The sequence below is a fragment of the Mustelus asterias genome, chromosome 9 (genome assembly GCF_964213995.1).
Source record: "Mustelus asterias chromosome 9, sMusAst1.hap1.1, whole genome shotgun sequence".
NCBI classification, from domain to species: Eukaryota; Metazoa; Chordata; class Chondrichthyes; order Carcharhiniformes; family Triakidae; genus Mustelus; species Mustelus asterias.
Window position 1 is genome coordinate 125248791 of NC_135809.1, and position 13293 is coordinate 125262083.

The 13293-nt window shown below is 47.3% G+C and overlaps 1 protein-coding gene across 2 annotated transcripts in view; it reads left to right on the plus strand.

The window, feature by feature from the left end:
- Positions 1-13293, plus strand: part of LOC144498984 (protein kinase C-binding protein NELL1-like) — an 893123-nt gene that overhangs the window by 189657 nt on the left and 690173 nt on the right. For both annotated transcript variants that reach the window (XM_078221009.1, XM_078221010.1), the window contains exons 8-9: positions 3606-3734; positions 8389-8491. In XM_078221009.1, coding sequence (XP_078077135.1) covers positions 3606-3734; positions 8389-8491 — 232 coding nt within the window. The remainder of the gene's footprint in view (positions 1-3605; positions 3735-8388; positions 8492-13293) is intronic.

The window sequence follows — 13293 nt, forward strand, 5'->3', positions numbered from 1 at the left end:
TCAGCATGGCTTTGTGAGTGGAAAATCATGTCTCACAAATTTAATTGAGTTTTTTTGAAGGGGTAACCAAGAAGGTAGATGAGGGCAGTGCAGTTGATGTTGTCTACATGGACATTAGCAAGGCCTTTGACAAGGTACTGCATGGTAGGTTGTTGCATAAAGTTAAATCTCACGGGATCCAGGGTGAGGTATCGAAATGGATACAAAATTGGCTTCTTGACAGAAGCCAGAGGGTGGTTGTAGAGAGTTGTTTTTCAAACTGGAGGCCTGTGACCAGCGGTGTGCCTCAGGGATCAGTGCTGGGCCCACTGTTATTTGTCATTTATATTAATGATTTGGATGAGAATATAGGGGGCATGGTTAGTAAGTTTGCAGATGACACCAATATTGGTGGCATAGTGGACAGTGAAGAAAGTTATCTCCAATTGCAACGGGATCTTGATCAATTGGGCCAGTGGGCTGATGAATGGCAGATGGAGTTTAATTTAGACAAATGCAAGGTGATGCATTTTGGTAGATTGAACCAGGGCAGGACTTACTCAGTTAATGGTAGGGCGTTGGAGAGAGTTGCAGAACAAAGAGATTGAGGGGTACATGTTCATAGCTCCTTGAAAGTGGAGTCACAGGTGGACAGAGTGGTGGAGAAGGCATTCGGCATGCTTGGTTTCATCGGTCAGAACATTGAATACAGGAGTTGGTACAAGACCTTGGTAAGGCCACACTTGGAATACTGTGTGCAATTCTGGTCACCCTATTATAGAAAGGATATTATTAAACTAGAAAGAGTGTAGAAAGGAATTACTAGGATGCTACTGGGGCTTGATGGATTGAGTTATAAGGAGAGGCTGAATAGACTGGGACTTTTTTCTCTGGAGCGTAGGAGACTGAGGGGGTGACCTTATAGAGGTCTATAAAATAATGAGGGGCATAGGCAAGGTAGATAGTCAATATCTTTTCCCAAAGGTAGGGGAGTCTAAAACTAGAGGGCATAGGTTTAAGGTGAGAGATACAAAAGTGTCCAGAGGGGCAATTTTTTCACATAGAGTGTGGTGAGTGTCTGGAACAAGCTGCCAGAGGTAGTAGTAGAGGCGGGTACAATTTTATCTTTTAAAAGACATTTAGATAGTTACATGGGTACGATGGGTATAGAGGGATTTGGGCCAAATGCGGGCAATTGGGATTAGCTTAGGGGTTTTAAAAAAAAAGGGCGGCATGGACAAGTTGGGCCGAAGAGCCTGTTTCCATGCTGTAAACCTCTATGACTCTATGACTGTATAACTTGGTTCACTACCTGTGTGGAGTCTGCACGTTCTCCCCGTGTCTGCGTGGGTTTCCTCCGGGTGCTTCGGTTTCCTCCCACAGTCCAAAAGACGTGCTAGTTAGGTGTATTGGCCATGCTAAATTTTCCCTCAGTGTACCCGAACAGGCGCCAGAGTGTGGCGACTAGAGTTCACAGTAACTTCATTGAAGTGTTAATGTACTTGTCACTAACAAATAAACTTTAAAAAAAACTTTTCAGGGGTGAAATTAGGGGTTGGATTTAATGCAGCCTGTGACGGTGGCTCACATAGTCAGTCTGTCAGCAGCTGGAGGGAACCCCCTTATTCAGTCAGTGGGAGCAGAAGGGGCTGATGCAGATTTTCACCAGCAGTGGGATGCCAGTTTGTCTCATTAACCACGATTGCTGGCTCACAGATTAAATGGGGGAGGGTAGTGCACATCTTTCCCACATGGCCCCCCCAGCAGTACAGCCTGTTGGGTTTGTCAGCCTCCTCGGAGGCGGGGTGTGGGTGGGGTTCATAGAATCCAACGGTGCAGAAGGAGGCCATTTGGCCCATCGAGTCTGCACCGCCCACAATACCACCCAGGACCTACCTCCATACATTTACCCTCGCTCGTCCTCCAGACACGAAGGGACAATTTAGCATGGGCAATCCACCTAACCCGCACATCTTTGGACTGTGGGAGGAAACCGGAGCACACGGAGGAAACCCACGCAGACACGGGGAGAATGTGCAAACTCCACACAGACAGTGACCCAAGCCGGGAATCGAACTCAGGTCTCTGGCGCTGTGAGGCAGCAGTGCTAACCACTGTGCCACCGTGCCGGTTCTAAAGGAGCCCCTTATTTTCCTGCATTCTCCCACGTTTGGCCTGGGGTTTTGTGGAGTTCCTGGGTCTCTGGGAGGTGCACTGCTGCCATCTTGCTGGCATGGCGTCAGCGAGAAGCTGCCAGCTTCTGATTGGCCAGCAGCTCTCGGTGAGCGGGAACCCAGTTGCGGGGAAGGCTCATTGGTTGGCTCCTGAAGTACCTGAATGGCACCTGATCCCGGTCTCTCCCACAGATCAGATGGGAGATTCCCTCCCGACTCTCCAACCGGTGAGTGAATCCCAAGTCAGCCCAACAAACCCCTGGCCTAGCGAACGCTTCGACACTCAAAGAGTGGTAGAAATTTGGAACTCTCTTTCGCAAATGGCAATTGATGGTAGATGGCTTATAAATATTAAAATGTGTAATTAATAGCTTTTTGTTTTGCAAAGCTGTTAATGGTATGTGTGACAAAGGCTGTGGAATTCATAGAAACATAGAAACTAGAAGCAGGAGTAGGCCATTCGGCCCTTCGAGCCTGCTCCGCCATTCATTATGATCATGGCTGTTCATTATATCTCAAACATTTTTGTTCCTGTGCAAAACCCATCCCCCTTCCCCCACTGGGCCATCTGTCATCTGTTCTTAGGTTTTGCTACATCTTTGCTGCAATCTCTCCCAGCTCCCACCAATCACTGTTCCAGTTGTTCTATCCCATCGAAACATAGAATCTAGAAGCAGGAGTAGGCCATTCAGCCCTTTGATCCTGCTCCGCCATTCATCATGATCATGGCTGATCATCAAATTCAATATCCTCATCCCCCCTTCCCGCCATATCTTTTGATCCCTTTAGCCACAAGAGCTATATCTAATTTCTCCTTGAAATCAGACAACATTTTGGCCTCAACTACTTTCTGCGGTCGTGAATTCCACACCTTCACCACCTCCTGGGTGAAGAAATTTCTCTTCACCTCAGTTCTGAAAGGTTTACCCCTTATTCTCAAACTATGACCCGTAGTTCCGGACTCCCCCCATCATTGGGAACATTCTTTCTGAATCTACCCTGTCTAACCTTGTTAGAATTTTCTAAGTTTTTATGAGATCCCCTCCCACTCTTCTAAACTCCAGTGAATATAATCCTAACCGACTTAGTCTCTCCTCATATGACAGACCTGCCATCCCAGGAATCAGCCTGGTAAACCTTCGCCGTGCCCCCTCTATAGCAAGGAAATTCAATTGCAGACCAGCCATAACCTCACTGATCACAGGCCCATGATGTTAGATGGCTTATTCCTGTTCCTGCATTCCGAGTGTGGAGTCACTCGCACAAAGAACAGCTGAGGCCAATACGTTCACACTCGAGAAAGAACGGAATGGAAGGTTGTTCTGATCTGGTGGGATAAAGTTGGATGGGAGCAGGCTTCTGCGGATCTTAAATGCTGCCTTAGACCAGTTAGCCACAATGTCTGTTTCCATATAATACTCTCTAACCTCACTGTGAACCTTTTTGTTACAGTTAAACTATGCAGAGGCCAGGCTGAGTGAACTGGAGAACTGTTACTGTGAGAAGACTTGCCAAGTCAACAGAGAAGTGTATCGCAGCATGGAATCGTGGGTTGAAAAATGCAAAAACTGCACCTGTAAGGTGCGTGCTTCATTGAAGAGATTGCTGTCAAAAATGTCTGGAGCTTGGCAGGGCTCCAAATTGCGAGAGGTCTTAATTGCCCCTTTCTTCCTCTCCAGTGAAGGACTATCAGAAATATTCCTGCAGAAAGCAGCATTGGGAATGGGAGGGGATTTGAGCTAAGTGTATATTCTCACAGGAACCCACACCGGGGTCTCACTCACCTCAGGTCCCAAAATTCCCACCCGAGGTCAATGTTTTTATTTGTTCATGGGACATGGGCGTCGCTGGCTGGCCGGCATCTATTGCCCATCCCTAGTTGCCCAAGGGCAGTTGAGAGTCAATCACATTGCTGTGACTCTGGAGTCACAGGTAGGCTAGACAGGGTAAGGATGGCAGATTTCTTTCCCTAAAGGACATGAGTGAACCATTAGGTTTTTCTGATAATCGACAATGATTTCATGGTCATCAGTAGATTCTCAATTCCAGATTTTTAAAAATTGAATTCAAATTCCACCATATGCCGTGGCGGGATTTGAACCCGGGTCCCCCGACCATTAGCTGAGTTCCTAGATTAATAGTCTGGCGATAATACCAGTAAGAACAAAGAGAACAAAGAACAAAGAACAGTACAGCACAGGAAACAGGCCCTTCGGCCCTCCAAGCCTGTGCCGCTCCTTGGTCCAACTAGACCAATCGTTTGTATCCCTCCATTCCCAGGCTGCTCATGTGACTATCCAGGTAAGTCTTAAACGATGTCAGTGTGCCTGCCTCCACCACTCTACTTGGCAGCGCATTCCAGGCCCCCCACCACCCTCTGTGTAAAAAACGCCCCTCTGATATCTGAGTTATACTTCGCCCCTCTCACCTTGAGCCCGTGACCCCTCGTGATCGTCACCTCCGACCTGGGAAAAAGCTTCCCACTGTTCACCCTATCTATACCCTTCATAATCTTGTACACCTCTATTAGATCTCCCCTCATTCTCCGTCTTTCCAGGGAGAACAACCCCAGTTTACCCAATCTCTCCTCATAGCTAAGTAGGCCATTGCCTCCCCAACGCTTGTCCCGCCCATGACGATTACTGCGTTGGGAGGATTGGGAAATTTAGGCCCAGTGTGCTGATTTCCTTTCCATCATTATTCTTAATTCGTTCATGAGATGGGGTGTCTCCAGGTAGGCCAGTCTTTATTGCCCATCCCTAGTTGCTCTTGGGAAAGTGGTGGTGAGCTGCCTTCTGGAGTCCACATGGTGTAGGTACACCCACAGTGCTGTTAGGGAGTGAATTCAGGAATTGTGATCCAGTGGCTGTAAACACATGACAATTGAGGCCATTTTCATTGGGGCTTTGCTGCCCCCCCCCCCCACCCCCATTTCCACCCCCCCCCCCCCCCCCCCCCCTCCCCCACAGAGCTGGAAAAGAGAGTGGAGCAGCTGCTGACTGTGATGGTTGCAGGTGGTCAAAGGTGGCCCAACTAAGGCTTCCAGGTGGGGTGGCAGTTTCAGGACGGTCCTGTCAGGGGGTCAGTGAGAGGAAGGGATTTGGGATACGTTGACTACTTGTTTTGCCCACAAGAGCACGCTTTCCTCTCAGGCTCACAAACGGAAAGTTTCTGACTGAACTGTTGCACCTTTTAGCCCTTCCCGATGACTGCCAACCACTGTCACATGAGGAGCTGCTACACCTTGCCCGCTCAGATTACATCTTACATGGACACTAATTTTCAGTTGCTTTATTGTGCTGCATAATGAGAAGGTCAGGAAAAACAACTTTGCTCGGAAATATTAGCCATAATATTAAGGACCCGCCAATTAGAAGTGAAGGGAGTTGCCCCATCACTGTTCAGTTGTGGGTTGGGTAATTGATATCAGTCTCAGAGATAATGCCCACTTATTGGACCATCATAGTCTGATGGTGGGATCATAGTCTGATGGTGGGACACCAGTCCACTGGCATCAGTGATGGTGAATACTGATGTGCAAAGACATTGGTGGAGGATAACACTTGCGTAGATTCAAATAGATGACGATAAATATTTACCAGCGATAACTTTACTCGGCTCTCTAATGATAAAGGTGCCTGCAGTTATAACTTCCTCTAACATCATTGAAAAGAAAGTCGCTGTTGTTTATGTTTCCCTCTTGCCATTAATAAAAGGTTGGTTCAGTCCCTGCCACCAGGACATGAATCAGAGCTAATCATGTGAGTATCTATTTGTGGGTCCATCAAAATGACTGGCAGATCATGTTAACGGAATGGTGATTCTCCACTGATCTAAACCCAATCAATGTGTATGAGTGTTTAACTTGTTGTTCTCTGCTTGGCCAATGTAGCTTCAGGACTGTGCATCATTCTCGTTGCCAATCCTTTGATATGCCGGCCCCATCTGCCTTCTTCTCCCTGGGCACTTTGCTCCCTGGCTCCATTTTCATCAGCTATGACTTTGCACTGCTGTGCTCTGTTAAAATGCAGTGACGCTGTGCTTGATCCCCCACCCTTCCATCCCTCTCATGTGATTCTGGCACTCGGGTCAACATTGCGCTGTTGCATTGTGTACTGTCCCCTTCATCCAGATGTGGCTGTCTTTTGAGTGGCACAGATGTTTTCAGCGAATGCCCAGACACTCCCCCTTCTGCTCCCTCCCTTTCCTTTGGCCAGATACAGCGTACCTCTCTGATCAGCTACATACCAACATGAAGCGCATAATGAACACTGCTGTCTGATCTCATGCCTGAGGGAACTTTTGATCTTTCCACATGCCTCCTGGCACCAGAAGATACCCGTTTGATAATTTGAAATCATACTGTGCTGGCATAGAATCCTGCCACAGGATTGATTCCAGTGAAAATGTGTAAATTCTGCAGTATTGCCAAAGCCACAGAACCTGAAATAGACATTGTACCAGAAAAGAAATTGCAAGCACCAATTTAGTGCAGTTAAAACAGACACAAGTCCAAGATTCTGACGATATATAATGTTTCCACCCCTACTTATAAATAAACAAGTGTAGAGGTGGGTACAATTATACCATTTAAAGGACACTTGGACAGGTACATGGATGGGCAAGGTTTAGAGGGATACGGGCCAAATGCAGGCAAATGGGACTGGTTCAATGTAGGAAACCTGATCGGCATGGACAAGTTGGGCCGAAGGGCCTGTTTCCCTGCTGTATATCTCGCTGATTCGATGGGTGGGATTTTATGACCTCGCTCATCCCGAAACTGATGAATCCCGCCCCAGGTCAACCGACCTTCCCATGCTCCGTCCCTCGCCCACTCCGATTCCCGTGGCAGGTGGGCAAGTAAAATCCTGGCTCATGATTCTAAATGGATTAAATGTGCAGTGAGCACAAGCATCGAACACCAGGAAATATTCTGCCAAAACCCTTAGCAAGTGTCTATAAAACCTGTACAATCCGTAAATGTTTCAATGATGTCTATAGGTTTTGAAAATTATTTAAATGAGCCACATGTTTGTGATAATTTGCTTAAAATTATGGAATTACTTCCAAAGTGGTGTTGGCGTAGATATGGGGCTGGATTTTATTGGTGATGAAGTGGGGGTGGGGGGGCGGCGGGGGTGGGTGGTGGTGTACTGGTCGATAGGAAAATAAAATCCATCCCGCGGCAATAACACGCCGCAGTGGCTACAATAAGGAAAATGTGGGACTTCTGTCCCTCAGTGGAAAGACATCCTGCCCTTGTGATTGCCCGGCAGCTTTTGTAATCCTGCCAGAGCTCAGTATTGTGCGATGCCATATTGCAAAGGCCCAGGATGTAGGCCCCAGTAGATGCTGGGAGTGGGATTCTCTGTCCGCCCCACCGAGGCTTTCTCCCAGCGGGAGGTGGCACGCCGTTGGCTGGCAGCAGGACCTTCTGGTTCCACCGTTGTCGAGGAGATTTCCCATTGACTCCACTCCCACTTTGCCGGGAAACCCATGGTAACGGTGCGTCATCAACAGTACCGGAAGACCCCACCAGCATGAACAGCCAGAAGCTCCAGCTCTGGACTCAGGTAAGTCAGGGATATAGGATGGGGGGAAGTGGAACCATTAAGTGGGGAGGAGAGGGGTGTGGGTTTTGCAGTGCAGGCGGGGAGGTGCCGCTAAAATGCAAAGGATAGCTGCTCCTCCCCTGAAGATAGTGTCCTCCTTCCTTCCTGTCCTTTTACAAATGTTTTTGAAAAAATGGGCTACCCACTCCCCACCTGCCTGCCGATGCCAACTGTGTTATGACTTGGGCTGCATAATATTGGAACCATTTGTCTTGTAAACCAGCTCAGTTGACCCTTATAATTTTCAATGGGGGAGCTTGCTGAGGTGACCACTATTCATGAATATGGATGATCAGCAAACCACGCAACCATTTCAGGGTACGGTGAGTGGGAACAGGAAGAGAAGTTAATATCACAGCTGAATTCAATCGTTCCTGTACACACTGCCCCTCCATATATTTACAGGCTGAATTGTTAAATAGATGGGAGAGTGGAATCCGGGCTTAATTTTCATGAGGTTTTGAGGTTAACTGTAAAGGTTACTATGACTTTCCGAGCATAGATCAGCGAAGCCAGCACATACGATTGAGAGAGCTTGAGTGCTAAAGCTCAGCTGCTCATTCGATAAATGCGCATGAAACCATTAAAAAGTTCCTGATTGCTGTCTTTTCTGTTTTGTTCAGAATGGAGCCATTGAGTGCAGGCGCGTTGCGTGTCCTCCTCTGAGCTGCCCGCCAGATTTCCGGCCAGTCTATAGTGTGGGCAAGTGCTGCAAAGAATGTCGACGTAAGTAAGGAAACTGATAACACCTTGGCGTTTCGCGGTGTTTCACACTCGGTTTACGAATTCTTTCATTTTTACACTGCCCTTGTTAAAGGCTGTAAAAGAGACACGAGCGATAAAGCTTTGATATAAGCAGGGTTATACAGATCGAAGACTACTTGTCGCTCAAAGCCTCCATTTTGTAAATGCGAAGATTGTCGGCAAGGTGTTGGGAAAGTGCATTTGCTTTCTGTCTTTTTTTTTTGATTCAGCGATGGTTTATGTTGGTGTGTTTTTGCTTTCTCCTCTATTCCTTGTCTGTAACGGATTGCAAGCTGTCCTTATGCTGCACACCACAACAAGATCACTGTCCAGACCTCATGTTTTGGGAACAGAATTTTGGCCACTATCTATGCATAACTGCCAACTTATGACTATTTTTGATTTGATTTGATTTATTATTGTCACATTCATTGGGATACAGTGAAAAGTATTGTTTCTTGCGCGCTATACAGACAAAGCATACCGTTCACAGAGTACATAGAGGGGAAGGAAAGGAGAGGGTACACAATGTAGAGTTACAGTTATAGCTAGGGTGTAGAGAAAGATCAACTTAATATAAGGTGGGTCCATTCAAAAGTCTGATGGCAGCAGGGAAGAAACTATTCTTGAGTCGGTTGGAATGTGATCTCAAAATTTTGTATCTTTTTCCCAGCGGAAGAAGATGGAAGAGGGTATGTCCAGGGTGCTTGAGGTTCTTGATTATGCTGGCTGTTTTTCCGAGGCAACGGCAAGTGTCGAAGGAGTCAATGGATGGGAGGCTGGTTTGTGTGAAGGACTGGGCTACGTTCACAACCCTTTGGAGTTCCTTGCGGCCTTGGTCAGGGCAGGAGCCATACCAAGCTGTGATACATCCAGAAAGGATGCTTTCTATGGTAGATCTGTAAAAATTGGTGAGAGTCGTAGCAGACATGCTGAATTTCCTTAGCCTCCTGAGAAAGTAGAGGCATTGGTGGGCTTTTTTAACTATAGTGTCGGCATGGAGGGACCAGGACAGGTTGTTGGCGATCTGGACACCTAGAAACTTTAAGCTCGTGACCATTTCCACTTCATCCCTGTTGACGCCGACAGGAGCATGTCCTCCACTGCGGTTTTTGATTGCACCTGCTGTTTTGCATTGGATATTACATTGCTTTGCAGCTGATAGTGGACAGATACATTACCGAGACAAGAAAATCAGCAACCATAGAGAAGAGGTGGGGGACATTAGGTCTACCTACATGAGCGGCAGAAATATTTGAAATTAAGCATCTCTTGGTAACTTGGTAACTGGAAATGTTGATGGTGCGGAATTTAAGAGGTGGTTGATTCAGGACAAATAGGGTGAGGGGATACAAAGGAAGAAAAGGGAGAAGGTTATTTTATTTGAGTGACATCGGGGGAAATTAAGGTAGTTGAGCTCGCAAGCCGGGGAACTTTTGAACTTCATCAGGTAGATGTGCTCCAGAAAGTGCCCAAGGCAGCCTAACTGTCGACTTGAAAGTTAAAATGGGTAGAATAATTCTTCACTTCCTACTGGAATTAAAGAATATCGTGCTGTTGGTGTCATCATCTAGAATCATAGAAATCCCTACAGTGCAGAAGGAGGCCATTTGACCCATCTGGCCTGTAACGACCACAATCCCACCCAAGCCCTATCCTCGTAACCTCACATATTTACCCTAGCTAGACCCCCGGACACCCATGGACAATCCATCTATCCTGCACATCTTTGGACTGTGGGAGGAAACTGGAGCACCCGGAAGAAACGCACACAGACACAAGACGAATGGGCAAACTCCACACAGACAGTGACCCGAGGCCAGAATTGAACCTGGGTCCCTGGTGCTGTGATGCAGCAGTGCTAACCACTGTGCCACTGTTCCGCCCATATAGCTCAACAGAAAATGCAAACATTTGTGAAGTATTCTGATCGTGTCAGGACTATGGGCCAAGTGCTGGCCGATGGGATTAGGTGGGAGTTCAGGTGTTTCTAATGTGTCGGTGGGGACTCAATGGGCTGAAGGGCGTCTTCTGCGCCGTATGATTCCATGATTCTATGTGTGTGTGCGTGCACACTCCCTGACTTGGTGCAGCAACGGAGATTTTACAGAGATGGATGGATTCTTTTGGACTTGTTTCTCATGCGTGACCCTATTTCAGAAGCAGACGTAGCTGAACTTGGATGATAGTGATCATTGTACTGTCTGAGCTTTGGTCAAATTTGGCAAATACTAATGCTCCAAATTGGAAGGGAAAGTTGAAATGAGATGAGAGGAAGAAAAGAGACTGAAGCTGGCTGTTCAGAGGGAGAGAGGATGACAGTTGGGCTGAGCATCAGGCTGTATGCAAACAGCTCAAAATTAAGATGCCGAAACAGGATTGGAGAAGGGCACAGTGACAGATGCAAAACGCAATGCCAAAAAGAAAAATCTTCCAATACTGCACATCACAAGATTATCAGGGAAGAAGTTAAAACCTTTAGGGACCAATATGTCATTGAACAGCATGTTAAATAACAACTGCTGGGACAATTTCTTTCTAATCTGGGAGAATGCGAACAATATGCTGCCCAGTATCAAACGGAGGTTAGTTAGTGAAACAGAGATGAAGGGAGTGAAAATCGATGAATCCCTCTGGATAGTGGAGGAATAAACGCAATTTAGAAGCAATTTGATAAGCAGATGAAGGAGAAAGGAATAGAAGGATACATTGACGGGATGAGATGAAGTAGAGGGTAGGCGTCTTGCCTGGATTAGTGAGAACCTGCTGGGCTGAATGACTGATTTCACTGCAGTTCATTCTGCGCAAGTTGACTGTAGCTCTGGGTTTTTTCAACAAACTATGGATTTGATTTGTGAAGCAGTAACTGCTCTTTTCAGGGAGTCAGTGAAGACTAGGCAAGAATTTGGTTTGATTTATTATTGTCACATGTATTAGTATACAGTGAAAAGTATTGTTTCTTGCGTGCTATACAGACAAAGCATACCGTTCATGGAGAAGGAAAGGAAGAGAGTGCAGAATGTAGTGTCACAGTCATAGCTAGGGTGTAGAGAAAGATCAATTTAGTGCGAGGTAGGTCCATTCAAAAGTCTGATGGCAGCAAGGAAGAAGCTGTTCTTGAGTCGGTTGGTATGTGACCACAGACTTTTGTATCTTTATCCCGACGGAAGAAGGTGGAAGAGAGAATGTCCGGGGTGTGTGGCGTCCTTGATTATGCTGGCTGCTTTTCCGAGGCAGCGGGAAGTGTAAATGGAGTCACTGGATGGGAGGCTGGTTTGCTTGCTGGACTGGACGTGATGGATTGGAAATAAGCAAGTGTGTTTCCATATCAAGAAAGGGTGACCACCCCCGATGGGTTTTCTCACAGCGGAGGCAGCTTGCCATTGGCCCCTGCCAATAACTTCTGGTCCTGCCGAAGTCAATTTCCATGGCTCGCCCATTCCGTAACCGGGGAAACTGCGGTGGGACGGGGGGGGGGGGGGGGGGGGGGGGGGGCTTGACTTCGGCGGGTCTGGAAGATCCTGCCAATGGGAAGGGCCGGAAAATCCCATCTAAAGTCTCCAACCTGTTAACTACAGATGGTCTGAGCTAAGCTAATGATTAGGGAAGGTGAGGAGGGTGAGGGGGAACTGAGGGAGTGGGGAAATGGGGGGAGGGAGAAAGAGAAAAAAGAGTCATATGACGAATTGGACTGAGAGTTCCAAAAGTTCTTTGATAACAAAACAGAATTGGAGATTACAGTGGTAAAATAAGAACAGGAGGAGGCCATTCGGTCCCTCGAGTTTACCTTGCTGCTTAGCCAGATAATGGCTGATCTGTACCTCAACCCCATTTACTAATTTGTGGTGCTCACGGTGTGGCCTCGTGCTCAGAGAGGTCATGGTGGCACAGTGGTTTACACTGCTACCTCACAGCGCCAGGAACCCGGGTTCAATTATCGACTTAGGTCACTGTCTGTGTGGAGTTTGCACTTTCTCCCCGTGCCTGTGTGGGTTTCCTCTGGGTGCTCCGGTTTCCTCCCACAGTCCAAAGATGTGTGGATGGTCATGCTAAAACTGCACCTTAGTGTCCTGGGATGCATAGGCTAGAGGGATTAGCAGGGTAAATATGTGGGGTTACATGGGTAAGGCCTAAGTGGGATTGTTGTCGGTGCAGACTCGATGGGCCAAATGGCCTCCTTCTGTGTGGTACCAGGGGATGGACCTGGGTGAAGAACGTGTCCTGATGTGCTCGCTGTGCTGGGTTGACCTTTAAGGGTGGTGTCCGGACCGTCAAAGCGTTGAGGTGATGATAGGGTGAGGGAATCAGAGGCTGCCCGCCTGCGATATGAAGCCCAACATCTGCTTGCCTACTTTTCTGCACCAAGTCCCACAATATATGGCATAAAGAGCCGCCATTGCCGCTGGCGGGCTCGACGCTGCTTTTCCCGCCTGACATTGGATTTTGTCGATATCAGAGAAAATTCTGGCCAATATCTGACACAAAGATGTTTCATTAAAATTTGTAATTTGTAAATAAGCTTCAGACAAGGTGCTCTGTGACTCAGATATGGTCCCTGGATGGGTAGGGGGTTTTAGTTCAGTCAGGCAGCATGGTCGGTGTAGGCATGAAGGGTCTAAGGGCCTGTTCTTGTGCTGTAATTTTCTTTGTTCTTTGAATGGGCAGCTGAAAGAGTCTTAGGGAGTTCGGACTTGCTGCTCAGAATGCCTAAACACTAGAAAGCAGCGGTAAAGAATTCTCATAGGATGCTGGGTTCTCTTGCCAAGTTAGGTGAATTCACATCT